The following is a 23,368-nucleotide window of genomic DNA, read 5'->3' as shown; positions in this document are numbered from 1 at the left end:
ACCTAGGCTAGAGACTAGAGGCTCCAAGCTATATCAGATGCTACTGGCACATAACACATTCGACAGTGGATTTGCATTATGGGTTGGTAATGTAGGTGCCAGGTTTTGATGAGGAAGAGGAATGTATGAAATAAAAGACAATTGCTCAAATTTTGTTGCACTGATTGACTTCCTGACGATCTGATTATGTTTTAGGAGTGCAATGCTAAATAGTGACGTATTCTACTCAGTTTCAAGCACTTGGTAAGACTTCATTACTACTGTATGCAGATTACAGGGTAAAACAGGGCCATTGCAATCATGGAATTAACACCTAGAAGAACACCTGCTCTCCAAGATTAAAGGCTGTAAAGGATTAGATAAAGAAATTCATAGGGAATACAGTACGATAAGAATGACGATAGGCTGCCTGACTACAATGTTCTCCCATTGCTGCCCTTAGCATTCCTGGCACAACTGTAGTCTCATTTTTAGACTTTCTTCAGGTGAAGGGCTTCTGTTTCAAATGCTTTTGTCTTCAATGCAAAACCCAGCTGTAAATGTTACTAATAGAAGGCTCACATTTAAAGGTGAGATAAGTTAATGTATCTGTGAAATAATGTGCAGACTTGCTATTCTTTGACAGGTTTGTGTGTTAAGAAATTATGAAGCCCACTGCATGAGTTCTCACTAATTTGAAAATCATTACAAGCCTACAAATAGGGCAAATTAATTATCAGCACCTGCTGTAAAGGTACTGGTTACATGTTGAAAGATTCAGCCTAGGTCGCTGTGTGGAATCTCACTTTGTTCCTAAATCATAGCTTCAGTATGTGAATGTGTGTGAAAGAATGGTGTCCTCCAACTTCGATTCCTCTGTATGAATAATGTGTCAGTGGGTGACTGTGAATGTAAAAGTGCTTTGAGTAGTTGAAATGTCTAGAGACGCTATATGAGTACAGACCATTTACCATTCACCAAACTAAACATTCAACTGTCCTTGAAATTGATTAGCTAAAAAACATTGAAAACAAACATCTAAATGCAGCACACATTTTGACAGTGATGGGAGAGCAGTGTTTGCCAACTTGGGGTATGGATCAGGAGTTGGAGGGAATACATGAAGGCTTGCAGGGAAGAGGCACTGTTAAGTAGGAGAGGGAGGAGTAAAGAGGAGGTGTAAGAGGAGGAAAATTAACCTAGGACTACATTAAAATGCAGGAGGAAGGAGGAGCAGGAGGCCAAGATTTGTGAGAGGAAGAGAGGGCAACCCCGGCAATAAAAAGAGCCACGGGCCACAGAGCAGGGTGGAGGGAAGTGAAAGGGGATAGGAAGACCTGCGGAAACAAAGGAAGACAGGACAAAGAATAAAAATACCAACACTATCCCATAGCTTTGTCTTCAACACCTTCAACTGGACAGACATTTATGCCTGTTTATCAGAGATAAAATATTGTGGTAGCTGCGCACTGAAAATATTTTTTGGCTAGATGCCAGTTGAATGTGCTGAGAGAGCTTATGAAATGTGAAGACTTAAAAGAGGGGAGTGGAAATATTAAAACAGTCACAGGTTAATGGGAAGGAAACAGAAACATTCTCTTAGAGGAAGGGTATGCGGACATTACAAATATATTCTTTGATACTCCGTAATCTTGTTTGGTTTATTTCTGAGAGTACAAGATGGATATCAATCTAATTTTTGTGTGTTAAGTACAAAGCTAGAGTTAAGGACATGGCTCTGTTCAAAGGTAAAAATAATATGTTTATCCGTATGCTAAGTACTTCTGTGCAGCATTTCTTGCTAAAGCAATTGCAAAATATTGTTAGTAAGCAAAGACTTTGATCTCTGTGCAGGCACATGATATCAAACCTGACAACCTCACAGTGATTATAAGACCTTTAGTGGTAGGTGTATGTGTTAACTTTACAAAGAGCCAAATTCTGCTTCCCCCATTTCAATCTTTATGTTTGGCAATGCTAACTAAGTTCTGCCTCTGATCTCTGTACTTACCCCTACAATAAATGATTTTGAGTCAATAAGGGCGGTGCAAACAAGCTGTATCACATAGCGTACCAATTGAAGTTGATATGGCAAATACTGACATATTTATAAATGAACATACAGAACTACATTAGCTGTCATGTCTCGCCTCTGGTCATCTGATGAATTTGAGTCCAACATTCCCTCTCATTTTAGCTCTGGCTCTGGCTGCCAGATGCTTCTAGATGCTCCACTATGTCCACCAGTTAGTAGTTGACCTTGTCTGTCTGCTGTTTAAGGCTAAGCAGCCTAGTTCTATCAGAACTAGGCTCAAAACTGCTTTAGGCTCAAAACTGCTGCCTGCTGCTGCTGGAAATGACACTATGAGAGCGGACAGAGTGAACCAAAACAGTTCTGTTGTGGGCCGTAAATAACGACAAACATATAGTATAGCTGTTTAAACACATAGACATGAGACTGATATCCATCTCTTAATTTCAACTCTAAATTGAATCCACATTATGATGTAACATAACAGACAATAAAATAGAAGGACTGCTTGATGCAAACATAACCCAAGGTCACTTAACACATTTAACTTTTTTTTTTTTAGTATAATCAAGAATTATGTTCCTCATGACGTCTGATCTGTTTAAGTTTATTCTGAAATGCATCTCAGACCCCTAGCTTCAAAACAAAGCCGAGGGCAAAACAAATACATTTCCCTCATAAGGCAAGACATATTGAAGTGTTCAGGGTCATTAAAAAAATCTAAGTCAGCTATATGACTCGTCTGGCTTTTTTTAATGTCAGGAAACATTATTTATATTCAAAGCAGTTACATTAGCAGAGGTACAATAATGTTGTAGAAATGTGCAAATACCAGCCTGGCCTATTCTTATATGAGACATACAGACTTTGTAAGTGGTCTGACTGTATTCTACAAATGAAACCTGAATCATGTCACTTGGGTTCTTCTATCTATATAACTGACAACACTACAGAGAGTATCTTACCCGGTTCCCTTTAAGTCCTTGTGGTCCTACTAAACCCTGAAAAAAGAAACAAGAAATATCACTGGTGGATATACATGCATGTTACACTTTGGTAAATATACTTCTTTGCCATCTTAGATCATGCCCAAACTGATATTAGCACTGTCTCTCATTCCTTTCAATGAGGCAGAAAAATATGAGTTTATCCAGGAAGAGACATGGCTAAATTTTTCCCACAATGCAATGCAACATCAACAGCAACCTGCACTGGCCTATATTCCTAGTAGATTACTTTGAAGGGTGAATGTGATAAACCTACTTTTTACCTCACAATTGTCATCTCACAATTGTTGGGGATAAAATGTAATAAAATATATTACCAGTGTCAGTCCCTAGACCTACTGGGTGCAAAAGTGTGAGATTGTTGTAACTCATTATGAGATTATCGTATAGTGACTATACAACTATACAAAAACTTTAGGCTAATGTCATGACAACATAATTGTCTGTTATGTTTTGATTGTACGTAAAACTTAAACGCTTCACATTTTTAAATCTTACATGCATAAGCAACCTGGACAACTCCAGATTTCATTGTGATATAAAATAAATTGAATGACACACATTCAATGTAAATTTAGGGCCACTCTGGTGTCAACCTGTCATTGTGCCATACTGTCAGAAGTCTGGTAAAAACTTTCACATTGCTGCTTCCAATTGGCTAAAAGATGTGATGAATATTTAACATGAAATTACAGACTTACAGGGATGCCTTGAGGCCCAGTTGGTCCTGGTAATCCTGCATCTCCCTTTTCACCCTGTGATGAGACAAAAAACTAATTGTATATTCTCCTAAAATTATATACTATGTTTAGAATAAAAGCAAAAAAAACCACACAGATACGCACTCTCTCTCCCTTTGGTCCTGCTGGCCCTGGCACACCTGCAGGTCCTATTAATCCCTTTAAAGAAAAAGGGGGAAATAAATACTTATTAGAAGATACAAGCAGTACTAGAGAAAATATCATCCTTAAATGACTCAAATCAGCAAATCAACAAGCTTTCTGGTGGACATGAATAGATGTCGTGAAGATAACGTCATGGACCATTTATACCAATTTTTTTTTACTAGTTACAGAAAAGGGTTTAGGACATACTTTTCTGTCCTGACACCTATAGCATAGCACCAAGCTGAACTACATTCCAAACCATTAAAAAGGAGGGAAAATGAGTAAAATGTCAACAGCTGCAGGTCTCTGTCTGCGTAGCCATCAGGATTGAAGAGGAAGATCTTGCATCTCAGGCATATCCGTACGTACAGTGCTGTTTGGAAAACAAATGTCCAAATGCACCGTATGACATATCAACATGCAGCACAGGCATCTCTGCATGCTTTACTCTTGGATAGTTCTTAGCAATGGCAACTTTGCAGCTCAAGTACTGATTCAGGAACATGAGGCAAAAACCCATTGAGACAGGGTTGAGGACTGAGGATTAACACTGTTAAGGCATCCAAAATCAGATAAGATGGAAATTCAAAACAGTACTAGGGAACATTCCTCTTAAGTGGCCCAAGATAGTGGTCGGAGACAAATAACAGATTTTAGGTAAATTTGGAAGACTATTAGACTGAAATAATGTAATGCTTACAATATCAATTTATAATATTTTCTCTTAACCACTTGCTCATAAACACTCAATAAAAGATGGCCATATCCAACATTGTAAAGAAATGCTACAGAAGAGAATAAGGGCCATATGTGAAAAAAATGATTTGAGATCTGACTTAATTCTCAGAATTCTGACTTAAAACTCAGAACTGCCTTTCATAGTACCAGGGAATTGAGAAAGAAAACTTTGCCTTTGCTTAACTTCAATGTTAGTGCTAAATGCCTGTAATAATCTAATTAATATTTACCCTATATTTCTGTAGTTTGTGGATGTTGATCCTTCTATATGTGGACAAGCTTGGTTTTAGGCCTTATTGGTTATGTATTAGTGCTATTTCTATAGTGAAGTAGATTACTCCAAGATATCTGATTTGAAAAACTAAAACTTAAACTGCTTCAAGTGTCTTTTGATGTAAAGCACCTGTGTAGAAAGTTGACTTTCATTAACCAGGGCATTAACAGTGATGGGAAAAATGGCAAAGTAGAGATGACTGGAATGACAATTGAGCATTTATGTTTTAACATTTTAATAATGCTTTTCCCCCCTCATAAACACAAACAATTGATAAGGATCACATGAATCTGTTTTTTGGAGTTGTGACCATAACATGTCATAAAAAATAATCTTGTCAGTGTTGAAAAACCTATGTATTGGGGACACTATTTCCAAATGACTGCAAACATTTCTTTCTTTGCTGACATTTCCTGTTTTTATCAGAAAATGTTGATACATGTATATCTGTAATTAGCTAGTATTAGCCAGGCCTAGACAGATAATCCTCCAGTGCAAATGGGATGGCATTTATTATTTATTGAATGCTCTTCTTTGTGTATTCAGGAATTTAGACTTTAGTGATTGCTATAGGGCAGGGTTATTCAACTAAAATTCAAAAAGGCCCAGTCAGAGAAAATGTGTTAAAGCAAAGGTCCGGAACATCATACTGTCTAACTTGATTTAGTGTGATATGTAGCCTAGTAGTTATATCAACGTCTGCATGTGATCAATAACTGACTGTCAAATCAAATAAATTCAGTATGATTCAAAAACATTTAAGTAAACAGACACATAATACTGTAGATAGGTAGAACGTTCTTGACTCTGCTGCATTTAGAAATAAGAGAAAATAAATAAAATTGTTTGAATAAATGTGCATCTTAAAATAAAGTTCATAACTCGAGAAAAATAAAGTTTAGCAGCAGTTTTCTTTAACTGTCACATCTTGACTGAACAGTCAATCAACTTTACAATCTATAAATCTCAAACCCACGTAGCGTCACGTGGGATGGCTTAACTCAAATGCAATTGGTCTGTGCGTTTCCTGATCTGCTCAACCAATGACACATTCAACTAACACTAGAAAAGCTGCACTGGTTAAAATAGAAGCATCTTGTCAAATTTAAAATCCCCTTATAATTTATTGATAATAGGTCCGGGTCCGCATAAGATGGCGTCTAGGTCCGGACCCGGACCGCGGTCCGCCAGTTAGCGACCTATGCTACAGGGGCTGTGGGCCATGAGGCCATCAATGTGATGTATACTGTGTAGAGCTAACATGGCTACTACTTTCAAATTTTCATGCCAGTGCATCCTCAGAATCCTCAACCTTAAACAGTCCTGCCCTCACAGATCTATTTTAGAAAGGAAAAGAGACAGGACAAGCATAGGAAGCAGGAGAGCAAGCGGACATGACAAGCAGACATGACAGACAAGCAAGCTGTAGCAGGGGAGTGGAGACGGATGAAGAGGAGAAGGGTGAGGGGACCGGAGCGGGACTTGCACCACTCACCACGGGACCTGGTCTGCCGTCTAACCCATGAGCCCCCTGTATAGTGTTGTACAAAGTTAGAGAGCAGAGATGATGGTGGTAGAAGGGTGGGGGTTGGGATAGGGATAGGGGTGGGGGGGGTGGGGGGGTGGATGAAGCTGTGGTGACTCAAGTGACAGAAAAATCTATTCAGATGACGACAAATGAAGGGTGATGGAAGTGGCATAGGTGGAGGTAAAGTGAGTGACAGTAATTGTGAGTAACTTTGTCTGACGTCAAGTCAACAAGCCATGGTGTTAACACTCTGTTTTCACCTTCATTGTCATGATATCATCATATATCATATCTTCATTGTCATGATTTGTAGACATGGGCATATGATACAGTATGTACCAGAGCAAGGGTGGACATAGTTAACCCAATGTAGGTTTCACTATGTAAAATGTGGTTGAAAGCTCAACAAAAGTATTAGGTTCATCAAACTGGTGAATGTGTTTCTTATTTTGCTTCAACAATGAATGTGTGCTAAAAATACAGAAAACACATGCATATAGGAAATCAAGGAAGGGCTAACATTAAGTGTATAACAAATATCTGTAATGACATCACAATCACGCACTCACAATATCAGAAATTAACAGTTAGCTCATTATGCAAACTCATTTTCACTGTTGTAGAAAATGCCCGTTGTGTTCTCATAGCATTCTGTACTGTTTTTGTCTATGCTGTAGATACAAAACACAATTTATTTCTGATTTATTTATTTGCAGCATTTATTTTATTGCTAGCTACTGTATGTGCTGTAGAAAGGATGAGGATACTTGCTCAGTCTTGCCCGTAATGACATATTATTTTAACAAAACAATACAGATTTCAAAATGTCAACAAGAGTTACTGTGCAATTCATAATGCGACACATATCGCTTTCATGTGAATACTTCGTGTGGCTCCACTGAGCCAACCTAAGTCCTTAGGATGACAAAGTCATGAATATGGTCATAGAGGACAAGGCTTTTACCTGAGACTGAATGTACACTGTGTATATAAATGATTTTTATGATGATTGTAAACTTACAACAAAGAACCAAAACCCAAAGTGAAAGACACTATTTTGGAGAGTATGAAACGGCCCAAGCATCATTTGAATAACATTTTCAATAAAAATGTACAAGAGTTGTTGTACAAGAATGTTTAGATTTGGAGTGAAATGTTGGTGATTTTTCTTTTTGCCACAATCTGCCCTTCTCCATGCAACATTTTAACAGGATTAATGGCAACATAAAAGCAATATCTGCAACATCAGTCAGTATAAAATATTTGACCCTAAACTAGTTTCAAAGCAATGTTAGTTTTAAGGCTGATGCTTTATAATGCTAACATTTCTCTACAGAAGCAGTGATATAACCCCTAAAACTTAAGGGCAGGACAGAACACATAGACGATAGAAGACAAAGAATTCTGAAACTAGTAAACAGACAGGAAGTCTGATGTACTTACAGGGAGACCAAGATGGCCTCTGTCTCCCTTGTCGCCCTTCTGACCTGAAGCTCCCTTTTCTCCTCTGATTCCTATGCCTGGTTCTCCCTGAGAGACAAGGGTTAGGGTACATAGGATCCCATTCTTACACTTTGTTGCATAGAATGGCTATGATGTACACAATATATAAATGGAAGCAGATTTAATAAAATGAGGAGCTGTTGGATATTATTTGATGGAAATAATATGTCACCTTAGGCCCTGGAGATCCTTGAGATCCCTGAATGGAACAAAAACAGTGGGATTAATAACACAATTTATACTGTATTCTATTTCCCAATGTTGCCAGTACTGGTGTATTTGAGTACTCCATAGAGAATAGAAATACAAGTTTCACATGGGATCAATGTACAATTAATCAATTAATTATTTTATTCATTTCAACTCCATTTTACTTCTCATTTGAAATAGATGAACTGACTATGACATGTTGTGAATCATTACATTTCCATTTGGAAATGTAATGTCATTTTCAGCATATCTGTGCTGAGGCCTACTCTGTCAAATAAACTGAAAACATGTTGCACATGTGCAAGGCTTTTAAGCATGAGTTTTAGGGGCTATAGAGCATAGTTGACTCACTGCCGGGCCAACTGGTCCTGCAGGTCCTTGGGGCCCTGGAGGACCATAGATCTAAATACAGACACACACAAACAGAAGCAAAAGGTTCCATTAAAAATATTGATCAGAAAACACTCTTACTGTGCAATGCACTAGTCAGACCTTGTGGGTTAATGACTGACCCTTACCATTTCTGACCTTCCTCCCTCTCCAGGTTCGCCTTTAGGACCCTGTGACAATAGGTGACATAGAAAAACACAAAGTTGACAATATTCCCTTGTCTGACAAGGGAATTAAGTGAATGAAAATTGAGCAGTTTTTCATACAGCACTTGGAGTGAGTACAAAATGTATTCCACTATTCCCCTTTTGCCAGAGCAGACACTACATTCAGAAAGATGCAGCACGATGGGCACCATTGCATACCATTGCACCAGGTAATCCAATGGGGCCCGAGCCCCCTGTAGCCCCCTTTTCACCCGTAGGGCCATCTAAACCCTACAGAACAAGGAAAGGAAGAGGGATTTATATAGCACTTTTTCTAACAAGGTCAGAAAATGCTTTACTGAAAACAGCAGTAAATAAAACAGATGAGATAAAAACGGCACAAATAAAGAACAGCAGATAATGACATGCATTCCAGTTTCATGAAAATCTGGTCAGGGATTTTTCTGAGGTAATAGTAATAAAAACAACACGGGGACAGTAAAACACCAGGAGACAAAGTAAAGCGAAAATTTTAAAATAAAAATGATTTGTCAAATGAACCGCTTTCCTATAAAGGAAATTTTTAGGAGGGGATGCTACTGGTTTAGCCAGTCTAATCTCAATAGGAAGACTGTTCTAAGGGAATCACGGGGGCCTTGGGAGACAATAGATTGTTTATATGATTTGGAGCTAGGCCATTTAATGCTTTAAAATTGATCAGTCAATTTTTAAAATCAATATGGAATAAAATGACAGCCAGCGTAAGTTGTCTATCACAGAAGTGATGAGGGTTTCATTTAAAGAACTGATGAGTTCATTTTCATGGTAGAATCATAGTATAAAAGACAAAGGAGAAAGTTTTGTTCAAAACATTACCCCAATCAGCACTGGGTGCAATATACCTCCATTTCTTCTTTTTTGTGTGTTGAAATTAAAAATATGCTTTAGTGTCAGCAATGAGAAAACTAAAATCCTCATTTTTAATGCTGTTGAAACATTCCATGTTAAGCAAATGCCTTAATATTTACCCGCATCATGTGGTTTTTTAAAAAAATTATAAAAGTGAAATACTCTGACCTTGATAAACCAGTTGAATGCTCAGTTGTTCATATTCTGTTATTAATATTTATGGCAGAGTAATATACAGTGCTTAACAAATGTATTAGACCACCACCCAGTGTAAGGTGTTTGCCTCCCCTGCCCTAAATTAACAGTATTGCTGATTACCAAAATATTTTTTTAATTTCTGTAATGGTTAACCACCAGTATGTGTAAACTCTTTAATCAAAATGATGTATTTGAAATGATGTAAAAGGAATCTGGAGTAGAGGAGCTGATGGACTGGCCAAGTCAAAGTCCAGACTTGAATCCTATCGAACAGATCTGCGATTTATTGAAATTTGATAAGCAATGTATATGAAGGCTCAACACAGGAACATATGACAGACACCTCATGCACGTTTACTCTGTCCTTATTGACCCTTGTGCAACATAGCACATCTCACAAAGGTTCCTACCTATGTTTTTTGCTTGATACTACAGTTTGTACTTTGATCTGTTTTCTCCAGCCCATCCCTGTGGTCCCATCCTGCCCTTTGTGGTGCCTATTTTGTATTCTATTCGAGTGGGTAGCTAAGATGCCAGTGTTAGTTCTCACCACAAATGTAGAGAAGAATTCTCCAACAAGGCTAGATTTAGGAAAAGTGAATGATTTAGGTTAAAAAGTAAGTTAAACATTGAACTGAACATTGAACATTGAACTAAAATCCTTCATCCCCTCTGCAATAGCTGCCCTCAATAACACAAAATAGACTGCACTGTGTTTTTAGTTTATTTTATGTGTTTTATTTGTTTCACCTGTTGCTGTTGATGTGTTGGGGTGTTTTTAATGCCTGAATGTGGGTTTTTAAACTTTGCTTTACAGCCATAACAAAAGAAAAATTTCTGGTTTTACCTGGAACAGACAATAAAGTTGAATTGAATTGAATTGAATTGAATTAAATAGGCGGAAATGGCAGGAGTGACAGAAGATTTATGTCACGTGCTTCTTACAACACATAAAAATAAGTCAGTTGAAATAAGTACCTTTTGGTTTCACACAGGCCATGAAGAGCAGTCTTCTTGTTCAAGTCTTGTGATTGACCACAACTTTATACTTTAAAATTCTGGGGGGGGGGGGAAGTATACTCACCTACATTTATGAGATTGTTTAGTTACAATTAAAGAGTAATATTTGCATAAAATATTTGAACTTATTTGGTGAACTTATTTTTCATTTAAGATGAAGAGAATTCTTCTCTTAATAAATGAATAACTCATTAATATATAATGTATTAGATAGGTGACTTATTTAAACTAAGCCATTCATTCAACACCCATTAAAAAAAATCAACTAATCAACTGTAGCAGAGTCTTCTTACAATGTGCAGTTTTGGATTGCTGAGTTGAAAATTAAATCCAAATTTCAGTAAGTTTTTGCACTCAATTGAAAAAAGTTGGAGTAGCAACTCAGTAAGCTTTGGACTACTGGGCACATTTCAACAACAAGAAAAATAAATATAATAATATCAAAGTTTACGCCATAGCTGGCTGGAAAAACCAGCAAAATGTTTCTAGCCTACACAAAACTCAGGAACTTGTCTTTCTCTGAATGATTGCATGATTTATTTTGTGATAAAAATAAGCAAGTGCGAGCAAATGTGGCTCATTATATAGGTGTACAGCTACATTCACAATTTATACTGCTCACCCAGCACAGTGTAGATCAGCACGTCTGTGTCTGCTCTGACGGCAGCTGTAAAACCACTCCCTCACTGTTGCTCACCCACTCACTCATTCAAAATAGTTAGTGAGTTTTCTTTTCCAAGGATGGCAGCGGAATGTTTTGCCTTGACCAAGCTCAGGGTACTAAAGTACCATTTTATTGTCAAAAACAAAAAACTATTAAAAAAAAAAAATCTAAATCAAGTCGAACAAAGTGGAAAAAGTGTCTTGTTCTTTGGTTGGGAGTAATTTCCAGTGTTCAGTTTTCCCTGGTGACCACAGGTGACTGAAATCAATGGAGAAGGTGAACTGGAATCAAAATAAAAACATCAAAATGCATGAGAATTTTACTGCCGTGAGGACGAGTCACTTTGGGAATTAATTGTCTGCAGCTTCATCTTTAGATCAAGCTTCAGTTTGCTAGTTTGCGTGACATGTAGTGATATTATTGTAGTTGAGGGGTATCAATTAAGATTGTGGAAACGGTTACAGGAGAAGAAGAAGAGGCAGCTGGGACAACCAATGAAATTCGTTTTGCCGCTTAGAACCTTCACTTTTTCAAACAACCCTCTTAGCATTCGAGTATAGTTTTCAGAGTTTGTCTCTCTGTCTCTGTTGGCACCAACTTACAGCCTCTAGTACTTAAATTCATTGATGGGCCACTTGAGGCTGGCTCCAAAGCTGCAATCTTTGTATTGGCCAGCAGGGGGTGACTCTGCTGCTTACAAAAAGAAGTCAGAATGAATGGAAGTCTATGAGAAACTAATCCTACTTCTCACTTGATTTATTACCTCACCTCAGTTAACACTTTCCTTATGAGTTTATGGTCTCAGCCGCTAGTGTCTGTTCTGGCTCGTCAAGTTTGTTAAGTTTAGTTCATGTGCTTTACTTCTATATTGTCTATGTTCTTCTCTGTCCTGTGCCAGATTGTCTTGTACCCTTGAGTCTAGCGTTCCAGCGTCCTTAGTCAGTGTTACTGTGAGTTTCTTGTAATAAGTGTTTTCTGAGTCTAGTCAGGTTAGTATCTATTTGTGATTTTTTTTGATAGTGTCTGCTTTTTGGTGCATTGTCCTGGTTGTATCTTGGGCAACATTAAATTGCACCTTGTGTCAAGTTTTTGAGTATATCTTCCTGTGTGTGCTTCTGGTCATAACAGTGTCAAGTCTTCTTCAATACAGCATGATATTAGTTTGGTAATTTATGGTCATATTTAGAGGGGAATAGACAATAAAGCAGGGTAAGCTTTATGGTGGGACTATATCTAATGTTTGCTTATGAGGGGATTCTTGAATCCTTAATTTTGAATTTGCTGGGTCTCTTAATTAAAGAGTTTGGTCTAGACCTGCTCTTTATGGAAAGAGTCTTGAGATAACGCTGTTATGAATTGGCGCTTTATAAATAAAGATTGATTGATTGATTGATTGATTGACTAAGTGGTGACAAATGGTGGTATACAAACCATTGGGTGATGTCACTTCATGTCCACTTCTTACATACTGTCTATATTCAATCCCCACTGGACACAAGTTAAAATGCACAACTTTATAGCAGAAATAACACGTTTACAGCCTGGTGCAAAAAAAGGTTTTGGTCCTTATAGCCAATTTCTCTGACAACTGTATGGAGGGGGAATTTTTGAGTGTTGGTGTTAGTGTGATTCACATTGTTTCTGCAATGTTTCTTGTAGTTACAGTTTGCTGTTGTGAAAGAAAGCAGTTTGTACCGTGACTTAAGTTATAATAATAATAATAATACATTTTATCTATAGGCGCCTTTCAAAGCACTCAGGGACACCGTACAACACACAGATAACGCCGTCTCTACGTGTGTGTAAATGTCCAACATGTGCCACTGCTCTGTTTGTGCACAGTTAGTACCTCCCCTCCAATATGGGATAAAAGGGTGTTTTTTTTTTTATCATGATGGCAAGCTAAGTCATGACCAAGAAAATCAAGCTGATTCCTTTGAAATCATCTCTGAGCGTGACATTGCTGATCTTCATCCACCAATTTCTACAGCTAAAGTTACTGATAATTTGGTTGCCCTCTGGTGGCTTTTGGTACCCTCTGCAAACGCATGCTCTGTGAAACAGCTCTGTATACAAAGAATTGGATTTTAAACAAGATAAATAATAAAAAATAAAACAATGACTAGTTATTTTGTTCGTTTAGTAGTTTTAGATTGTTGCAGTGGTAATTGTACTTAATCAAGGAATTACTGATTAGTTCTGCTATCATTGACTACCCTCCAACAGGCACACTTGCAAATTCCTACAAAACTGAGATGGGGGTAATCTATCTTGATAATCTGTTCATACAGCCTGCAAATGTCAATTATGGACAGCACAATCTAAATACATGATGGGACCATTTGGGATGAGCCCTTGATGTTATTAATCATTTAATTTTATAAACCACATGGTAAAAGTATATACAAAGGCTTCTGCTAATTCTTTGTTGCATTTTGGGTGTTTTCATGAAAAAAACAATTGACCACTTTTATACGGGACTAACTAATGCAACTTTGTGACAAATCGTCTTTTACAAACAAATACCAATTTTCTGAGCTTTAAGGGGATGCTGCAGTCAGGGACGCAATGGTGCCCATCTGACCTCAAGAACAAACAAACAAAACATAAGATACTGTATAAGCTCAGAGGCTAAGAGGTAGAGTGGGTCATCCATTGATCGGAAGGTCAGCAGAGTCAATCTGAGTCACCATGTCAAAGTGTCCTTAGGCAAGACACTGAACCCCAATGTGTGTGAAAGAACTCCAACTTACAAGATTCCTCCTAAATTAATGATGTGTGAATGGGTGAATGAGGATGTAATGTAAAAGCGCTTTGAGTAGTTGAAATGACTAGAAAGGCGTTAACACTTACAGACAGACCATATAAGGTAATTACTGCAGGATCTTGAAGTAACACAGGGTTACAAATAGCACAGCCTTTTGCAGTATATTGGGGTACATTTGGGATCCATGCCACAGTGAATTAAAAGTTAAACTCAGTGTCATTCCCGTGCTCTCTTAGAAGCTACTAAGTCTCTAATTAGATAATAAGAGGGCAGCTGCAAAAACCAAGGCCTTCCCTCTGGTTAATGTCAGATGTGGGACTCAGGCTTTGGTCAGGGAACGCAAGGCAGTTATATGATGTGGAGTGGCGTGTGCCTAAAACAGTTACTCACAGGTGATCCAGATGGACCCATGTTTCCCTTGTCTCCCTTGGGCCCTGAAAAGCCCATGACACCATTTTCCCCTCTGGGACCTTCAGGGCCGACTGGGCCTATGGGACCAGGCTCTCCAGGCTTCCCTCTGGGTCCCTGAAAACACAAGAGGGCTTATTTGTACTCAAAGGAAGCTATGACATATGACATATTTTACATAAAAGCTAACATGGGGATGATCTGCATATTTGTCTTTGCAACATTCATGTAAGTATTAAATTGCCTAGCTAATAACTAAATATTACCTTCTCTCCATCCAGTCCTGGAGGACCTGGTAGACCAACTTCACCCTGAGGACACAGCAAGGCTGGATTACAAACTCCCCAGAGCCACCGAGCCTAAGACCCTCAGGAATTCCCAGTTCACTGTATGTCATTTGGTTTCTAGTAATTTCATTAATTGCAAGTTTGTTAGTAGGCATTTAGACCAAATGCTTAAATCAGAACAAGGGGCTGCATTAGTGGGGGTATGCTGCATCAGGTACCAGTGAGACATGAAATCTGATTCAGGAAGTCCAGTTTGAGTAAGAGAGTTGAATTTATTGGTCTCTCAATCAAAAACAGTGTTATATAGTGCTCTAGTGCTATAGTGAAAAATAGAAATACGGCATTGTTATGTGCTTGCATGGTTTTTATTAGCCTTCCCAGTTCCTGTCAAATGTGTTTTTGTTTTTTTTAAGCTGCACTGTCTGACTGCCCTCATACATATAAATGCGAGTGCTGCATTTTGGTCTGAATAGGCCTTGGGCTAACATTCCAAGGCAATTGGATTTATGATAACCATCAGTTATGCATTTGTGGTTGAACAAATCAGTATTAAGCAGGCTTCGGCCTGTCAACAGTTAGAAGCAAGTATTCGTATGAAAAGGGCAATAGCCGCTCCTGAAGAGGTTAGGGCAGAGGCTGCTAATGCATCAGTTATATCTTAAGTTGAGAGTATTTCTTCATTGAAAGAATAGATAAATTGTTCTGATTATTTGAAGTTGCCTGTTTTAGACGTTGATAGACAGATGGCTGCAGCTACTGCTCTGCTCTGCTACTGCTCTGCTGCTGCCATTCATGCTACGCCTCCTGTGTAAACACAGTATTAGGAAATTTGCACCACCAAAGTACAACATGAACTAAGATGCTTGCATTATTACTCAGTCTTCTGGCCATGTCTTGAGACGTAGCCACCAAGACGTCATCATTTCGTTTGTGGACTGCTGTTTTGAAGCCTGGAGTGTAAGCATTTTCAAAATGGTTTAATGGCTCTTGCCATTCCTCTTCTTCTTTTTGTTTTTTTGGCAGGTGGCAACCAATGTTTTTTTTTTAAATAGTTATTTGGCTTTTACAGCTTTATTAGATAGTGACAGGATAGGAAAGAGAGGAAACAGATTAGAGAAGAGAAGACATGCAGCAAAGGGCCACAGGCTGAAGTTGAACCTGGGCTGCTGCGGTTAGGCCTAAGCCTTTAATAGCACATGCTCTACCAAGTGAGCCACTGGGGCCCTGCTCCACCAATGTTTAAGTTGAATTAACACCACCTACTGTGTTGGAGTGTGACTAAATGATAAAAAACCTAGCTATATCTAAACACAAAATTCTTTTAATCAGCATATATTCTTTCAAATAATGTAATAATTTCTCAGACCTAATGCCAAAACACTTTTGAGACAAAGTTCCTCCATTCTTCCTGATCTCCCTCTTTAACATCTCACACTCTCAAGAGTATTTTTGACAGTGAAGAATGACATGTTCCTCTGACTACCTGACAATACTCACATAATCCTGTGGGATGCTGGCCTATTAAATGTCGTGTTTTATTATGTATGTTCTACCCTCAGCCATGTTAAAATGTTCTCTTCTTTAGTGTTCTTTCTAGCTGTCCTCACTGCACCAACTTCTCTGACTGCAATGACATTAATGCAGAACATGAATCTGTACAAAGGATAACCTTTTTTAAGCTGTAATTCTTCTATTGAATGTAATGCTATTGCAAATGCCATCATCTCAACTATAATACAGACAAATGATCTGATGTCCTTCTTTGAACAAAAACTTTTAAGGATGATATAGTGAAAACAAAACTTGTCATCCCTGTCTTAGGTTTCTTGGATCCATCAGTATATACTGGGATGGGTGCTTGATATAATGTTGTGAACCCATCTTCAACCAAGACTGTAATATTTCCAAAATCTTTAAGCATCTGCATTTTCTCCAGTACATAAAAATCATCTGGCACTTAGGGAAACAGTCAGGGTGGTGTTACTGACAACGGTACAGTAGGAGTGTAGCTCTTCTAACTTAATGTCATGCTTCTAGCCAATTCCTCACTTCTCCATGGAAAACACTCCTGTTTAGCCCTTTCTCTTTCCCAACATGAGACAAGTATCTTTGTAGCTGGATGTCTGTCTTCAGAATGTCCTCCAAGATTTTCCATCATTAACTGTTCTCCCACCTCAACCAGAAGAGCGGACCTGCACCACCCTCAACTCCTTTAATGAGCTTTTTGTTGCTGAACCATAAGCAATACACTCATAGTCTAGCACTCACTCATAGTACCATACTACCCCACTAGAGCACTGTGCTCCCAGACTGCAGGCCTACTGGTGGTTCCTAAAGTCCTCTAAAGTAGTGATGGAGCCAGAGCTTTCAGCTATCAGCCTCCTCTCCTGTGGAACCTCCTTCCAGTTTGGGTTCGGGGGGCAGACACCCTCTCTACATTTAAGAGTAGACTAAAAACCTTCCTTTTTGATAAAGCTTATAGTTTAGGGCTGGATCAGGCCTTGGACCAGCCCCTAGTTAGGCTCAGACTGCCGGGGGACTCCCATGATGCACTGGGCTCCTCTCTCCTCCTCTTCCTCTCCATCTTTATGCTTCATGTCTGTGCAATGTCTGTTACTAACTTGGTATCTTCCCCGGAGCCTTTCTGTGCTTTTCTCATCTCTCAGGTTATGATATGTGGATCGTGGTCTGGCGGCACACCAACACTTTTTTACCAATATTAGTCATACTATTATTATTCATATATTAACTATTGTCATGTTTTTTAATGTTATCATATTGGTAATTATTAGTCAGATTCCTATTGTCAGCACTAGTTGCTGTTACTATTTTGGCTGCTGTTTGTTTTGTCTCTCTCTCTCTCTCTGTCCAACTTCCACCCAACACGGACCCCGACAGAAAGCCCCCCCACCTCTGAGAGTGGTTCTGTTCGAGGTTTCTTCCTGTTAAAGGGGAGTTCTTCCTGCCACTGTTTTCTAATATAATATCTGATGCTGCTCATGTGGGGATTCTTGAATCCTTAATGTTGAATTCCTGAATCGTTGGGTCTCTCTCTAATTAAAGAGTTTGGTCTAGACCTTCTTTTCTTTATGGAAAGCGTCTTGAGATAACGCTGTTCTGAATTGGCCCTATGTAAATAAAGACTGATTGATAAAGATTGATTGATAAATACTTAAACATTTCTTATGCACTACTAAATACACATTTCCCCAATATTTTCCCTTCTTGGTTATTCCTTTGTATTAATAGGATATATAACACCGGAAAATGATCACTACCTTTTGATGTTTCTACCAATACACCCCACTCACATATCCCTGCTAAATTCCTAGAAACTAAGGTCAGATCTAGTGCTGAAGTGTTTTCTGTGTGCACATCAAACCTAGTCCCTCTCCCACCATTCAAACAAACCATGCTCTTTTCTTTTAGCAGTTCTTCAATTTCCTCATCATTTGCATCTGTTTTTACTCCTCTGTCTGTCTATCTATCTTCCTTAATAAAATGTAGCACACTCCCCCTACTCTGTCTCTCCTATTACTCCTAACAGAAACATACCCAACCATTCTGAAATCTAAAATTGGTCTCAACCATGTTTCCTGTACTCATATGACCTCCAGCTAACTGGATAAATCGTCAACATACTTTTCAAGTTACTGTCCATTAACTTCTAGCTTTCCGTGGTAGCAGGAGGACCAGCACTATCCCACCCGTGATTGCTCCTGGCTGACCTGACCTGAAGTCATTCCTCACCTCTTCCCATGTGAGTCCACTGATATGTAGAAGATGATCTGCTGGCTTTACAATGATTTGTATTCTCTCTGTTTTGGATTTAATCTCCATTGTAGCATTTTCGACCCCTGAGATGAAAGTGACTAGCTTCTTCAAATCAACCATGACTTTATGAACCATGACCCTTTATCTGTCTGGTCTGATTCTTTTGTAGTTTGTTTTCCTGCTCTGCTTCTTTCAATTATTTCTCTTTTCTGATTAACCTTTTAAACAGCCTCTGCATATGTGATCTTATCTGAACTCTCCTTGCTGTATTTCCATTTCTCCTTTCATCTCTTCACGTGCCCAGAAAGCCACACTGTGAGTGCCTTCACAGTTACAATGTTTGTTGATAATGAATACATTTCCGATACTCATGAGCTTCCTCACATCTGGCACATCCAGCTCCTCACCTCATAGACTCTGGGATGTATTCTCTTACACTTTTTTACAAAATGAACATCATGCTATATTGAATATGACTTAAACTAGCTATTATGACCATAAGTGTATTGGGAAAATGTGTATCAATAAAGCCAGATGAATCCAATCTGTTGATTCACAGGAATCTGGGAGTTATCTTAGGTCAGGATTTGTCCTTTAACTCCTACATAAAACAGTTCCAGGGCTGCCTTTTTCATTCTACGTAATATTGCTAAAATCAGGCCCATCCTGTCTATGAATGAAGCAGAAAAACTATCCCATGCATTTGTCACTTCCTGGTTGGATTATTACAGTTCCTTATTATAAGACTGCCCCAATAAGTTTGTAAAGACACTCTATCTGGTCCTTTCCTGGTATCTTCTTCCAGTTTGGGTTAAGGGGGGCAGACACCCTCTCTACAATTACAGTAGGCTTACATCTTACTTTTTGATAAAGCTTATAGTTAGGGCCTGGTTGGGTCTGTGTTGGGTCTCTCTAAATTAAAGCGTTTGGTCTAGACCTGCTGTTTTATGGAAAATGTTTTGAGATAACATTTGTTATAAATTGGTACTATATAAATAAAGATTTATTGGTTGATTGATTGATTGATTGATACAGAGGTAATAAATCAAGTGAGAGTTAAGATCATTTTCTTAGATGTCCAAACAATCTGGTTTTTGGTAGAGCCATGGTGATGCCCCCTGATGGCCCCCCTTAGACAGAATGCAGGTTTAAAGCACTTCCGCATCAGCCTCACTTTTCAGACCTGAAAGCTATCCCCACTTCTTTTATACAGTCTTTGGTTTTAACACCTGTTAAACATAAACAGTTGCATTAACAATTCAGTGTGTAATGAAATAGCATGAGAATATCCTGCGTCAATTGCCATTCTAAAATGTCTCTTACCTTGGCACCAGTGGCACCAGTGAGCCCTTGAGGTCCAGGTAATCCAGGGGGGCCCTAAAAGAGGAGATGATATTTAATAGAATTTCAAAAGTACTGTGTTTTCACATGTCATGATAAAGCCTAGAAACTACTTACCATCAGGGGTATGTTGCGAATATCCTGTGGAGGAATGTTAAATGTTAATACAATTTTTTTCTCTCATTTTTTTACATTTGAGAAAAGTACAGCTCAACATGTGTGACATACATTTTCATTGTTGTGGATTTCAGCCTTTCCTGGCTCCCCAGTTGGGCCTGGAGGACCCTACAAGGAGAGAAAGACCATTTTTAAAATTCACTATGAAAATAATGACTGTAAATTGGACATTTCATCAATATTTGTAATATGTCGTTGTGAGTCTGCTGGTTATGACTTACTCTAGGTCCAACTGGGCCTTCTGGACCTGCTTCGCCCTAAAGATTCAATGAATACTTTGAATTTTCCATAAATAATTTGAACTTGTGTTAAAAATAGAAATAGTCATCTCATTAAAATGTTTTTCAAATGCTATCAGCTGTCTATACTTACGTTAACTCCCTTGTCGCCTTTGTCACCCTGCAAGAGAAATATCATATAGTGACTTTCATGAGCACAAGCTTGTGTTGAAGTGTTACTGTCTTGATGGAAGCATTGCTGTGTATGCTGGAATCTATCCACTAATCAAACAATGTGCCTTTACCTTGGGTCCCATTAGGCCTGGCAGACCTGGTGAACCTGGTTCTCCTTTAATTCCCTGTTCGGAAATGCTTGAATCTCCCTTCTCACCCTGCCATACACAGAGAATAAAGTCTTAGCTGAACGTACTGAAAAATATTATTATTAACCACACAAGAACAATAACATAAAGGCTTTGACTAATAAATATAGAATTTTGATGCCTACTATAATATTCTTAATCACCTTCTATCCAGTAGATGATTAAGAGACAGTATGCTGGATGTCGTCAAAGTTGACAATCAGTGAAATTTTTGTATATCCTATTCTCTATCCTTATCCTCAACGACAAGAGGTTTTGGGCACTATTGAGCACATTTAGTCCACAGCACTCCAATAACACTCCAAAGTAAAGCACAGCGAACAACACAGAAAGGTAAAACAAAACAAACTGAGATTAAATGAGAGCATTATCCAGTTAAAAACACACAATACTGCTGTGATGAATATCTGACTTCACAGACATCCAGTTACTAGCAGAAGAAGGTTGATTGACAGAAGCACAACCAGACACTTATGATGCTCATTCCATTCCAGGCCTACCCTGTAGCCCCTCTTGCCAGGGATGCCAGGGATGCCAGGGGTACCAGGGTTGCCAGCCTGGCCCTTTGCAGTAGAAGAAAGACATTGATGACTGGCTGATCTGATTAGATATATAATAACAGCCACACTGATAATAAAGTGACTTTACCTTTAACCCAGGAGTGCCAGGGAAACCTGGTTCTCCCTACAGAACCAAGATGGCATAAATGTCAAAGATGGTGGAAAAGAAACAAAATACAACAGCTGATGCAATTTTGTCATCAAGATGTTGAAAAGAAATATATTACATTAATACATTATTTAAGGCGTCAGTAGGGAGTGACAATATTTCTCGTTGAAAATTCAATCAAATGATTAGATAAGAGATGCAAAGGGACTATAAATAGATACAAAATTACTATAACATCTCTCAGTTGTTTTTCTATTTCTGAGAATTTGAGAGTACTAGTTCAATCTAAAAATGTAACTGCAAATTGACTACAAAATGTGTCTCTTCCATTTTTTATCTCATTAACTTGTGTCTTTTTCCTATATAGAAAAGGTTGAGGTCCCATTGTCTCAAAGTCCATCCATGTTTATGGTGAACTTAAAAACTGTGACTGATTAATATATGCCATGTGCCTTCCACAGTATTTTGAACCCTCAGAAATTGGTTGTTAAAAATAGAAATTAAAATATGCCCGAGTCAATTAGTTCATGTGTGTTGTGGCTCCTCTTTTTAGAGGAACAAGTAGATGGTTTAAAGTTGATGCACAGTCACAGCTGTGACCACACAAGCGGGCATAGCTGGCTGCTAGGCAAGGGAGTTTCTGTAATCCTATCTGCTAAAAATACTACTAGTATAACTGCTAAAAAATCACTGATGATACCGTTACTACTACTTCTACTGTAGTTACTACTACTTCCAGTACTACTTGTAGTGTACTAATGTTTGCACTAATAATATTGTGACCATAGCACTACAGGGAGCACACTTCTCTGGGCTGCACATAATGTGTATGGATGTCATTCAGAGATTTTCATGCAACTGTTTTTTTACAAGAAAATTTGAGATGCAACATTTACAGTACATATATGTTTGCAGAAGTATAATTGCACCATATAGTACAACTACTGATAATATTGCTACAGCTATTACTACTATCACTATAACAAATTTGAACACTGTATTCTGAGAAACTGCTTATTTTTAAAGCCTAAGTTTTAATCACACATCACAGTATAGTAGCTTCATGGTGTCATGGGGCTGCACACGCATCTATCACTTATAATGTGGAGATGGAAGGGACAACATTAGGAGTGTCTACTAGTGCACATGAGTTTGTGGTCAGATGAAAGTACAGATGTCCTTATGAGGACCTGTGCATTGGTGGTTCTAAACTGAAGGGTTCATTACAGATGCTCCCCTACAACCAAAAACTGAAACAGGAAACGGCATTTCCCTTTGATCAATGCTTCAATGCTTCTAGTAGCATTCCTCTCGCCTCAACAGTTTGTCCTTCATCCACCATGTTCCTATTTTAACATTTCTCTTTCTATGACATACAGTGGGTGTTGGCCCACATGGATCTGTTACACTCACATGCCATGTCATGATTTATTAATATGCTAATCTCTTTATTGAAGCTATGCAGCCAAGACATTCCACTTCAAAGGAAAACTACAGGGAGAGATGCATTTGAACCAATCAGTCACCCTCACACTGAAAGGAACTGTAATCATCTTTCAATGACACTGCAGGATCACTTGTTTTCATTCTGTTTGTGCTGCAGCCAAATCATCCTGCCTCTGTTTCTGAGGAAGTACACGTTGCATGTCTGCACTACACAGTGAAATAGTGTGCTTGGTAACCGATGTGCAGGATTAGGTTACCAATATATCAGTGAGCTGATACAAATACAAAACTAAGATCACCTCAATATCAAACCTTGGATCTCACAGAGAAATCTGGTTCAAAATTGTCAGTCACCTATCCCCCAGTGCAACCTGCCACTCCTTCCACACCATGTCCCACAGTTTTCCTCAGTG

The 23,368-nt window shown here is 38.5% G+C and overlaps 1 protein-coding gene across 1 annotated transcript in view; it reads right to left on the bottom strand.

Annotated features, from left to right (window-relative positions):
• col13a1 (collagen, type XIII, alpha 1) overlaps positions 1–23,368 on the bottom strand; it is a 47,694-nt gene that overhangs the window by 4,576 nt on the left and 19,750 nt on the right. Inside the window, exons 15-31 of the mRNA XM_070841622.1 lie at positions 20,763–20,849; positions 20,612–20,638; positions 20,461–20,496; positions 20,291–20,347; positions 20,180–20,203; positions 20,045–20,098; positions 14,927–14,971; positions 14,643–14,777; positions 8,914–8,985; positions 8,677–8,718; positions 8,510–8,560; positions 8,121–8,147; positions 7,889–7,975; positions 6,413–6,448; positions 3,864–3,917; positions 3,720–3,773; positions 2,977–3,012 (exon numbers count right to left, since the gene is read on the bottom strand). Coding sequence (XP_070697723.1) covers positions 2,977–3,012; positions 3,720–3,773; positions 3,864–3,917; positions 6,413–6,448; positions 7,889–7,975; positions 8,121–8,147; positions 8,510–8,560; positions 8,677–8,718; positions 8,914–8,985; positions 14,643–14,777; positions 14,927–14,971; positions 20,045–20,098; positions 20,180–20,203; positions 20,291–20,347; positions 20,461–20,496; positions 20,612–20,638; positions 20,763–20,849 — 924 coding nt within the window. The remainder of the gene's footprint in view (positions 1–2,976; positions 3,013–3,719; positions 3,774–3,863; positions 3,918–6,412; positions 6,449–7,888; positions 7,976–8,120; positions 8,148–8,509; positions 8,561–8,676; positions 8,719–8,913; positions 8,986–14,642; positions 14,778–14,926; positions 14,972–20,044; positions 20,099–20,179; positions 20,204–20,290; positions 20,348–20,460; positions 20,497–20,611; positions 20,639–20,762; positions 20,850–23,368) is intronic.

The sequence above is a fragment of the Pempheris klunzingeri genome, chromosome 12 (genome assembly GCF_042242105.1).
Source record: "Pempheris klunzingeri isolate RE-2024b chromosome 12, fPemKlu1.hap1, whole genome shotgun sequence".
In the NCBI taxonomy this organism is placed as follows: domain Eukaryota; kingdom Metazoa; phylum Chordata; class Actinopteri; order Acropomatiformes; family Pempheridae; genus Pempheris; species Pempheris klunzingeri.
The sequence above is the reverse complement of the archived record's forward strand: the minus strand, read 5'-3'. Positions and strand labels throughout refer to the sequence as shown.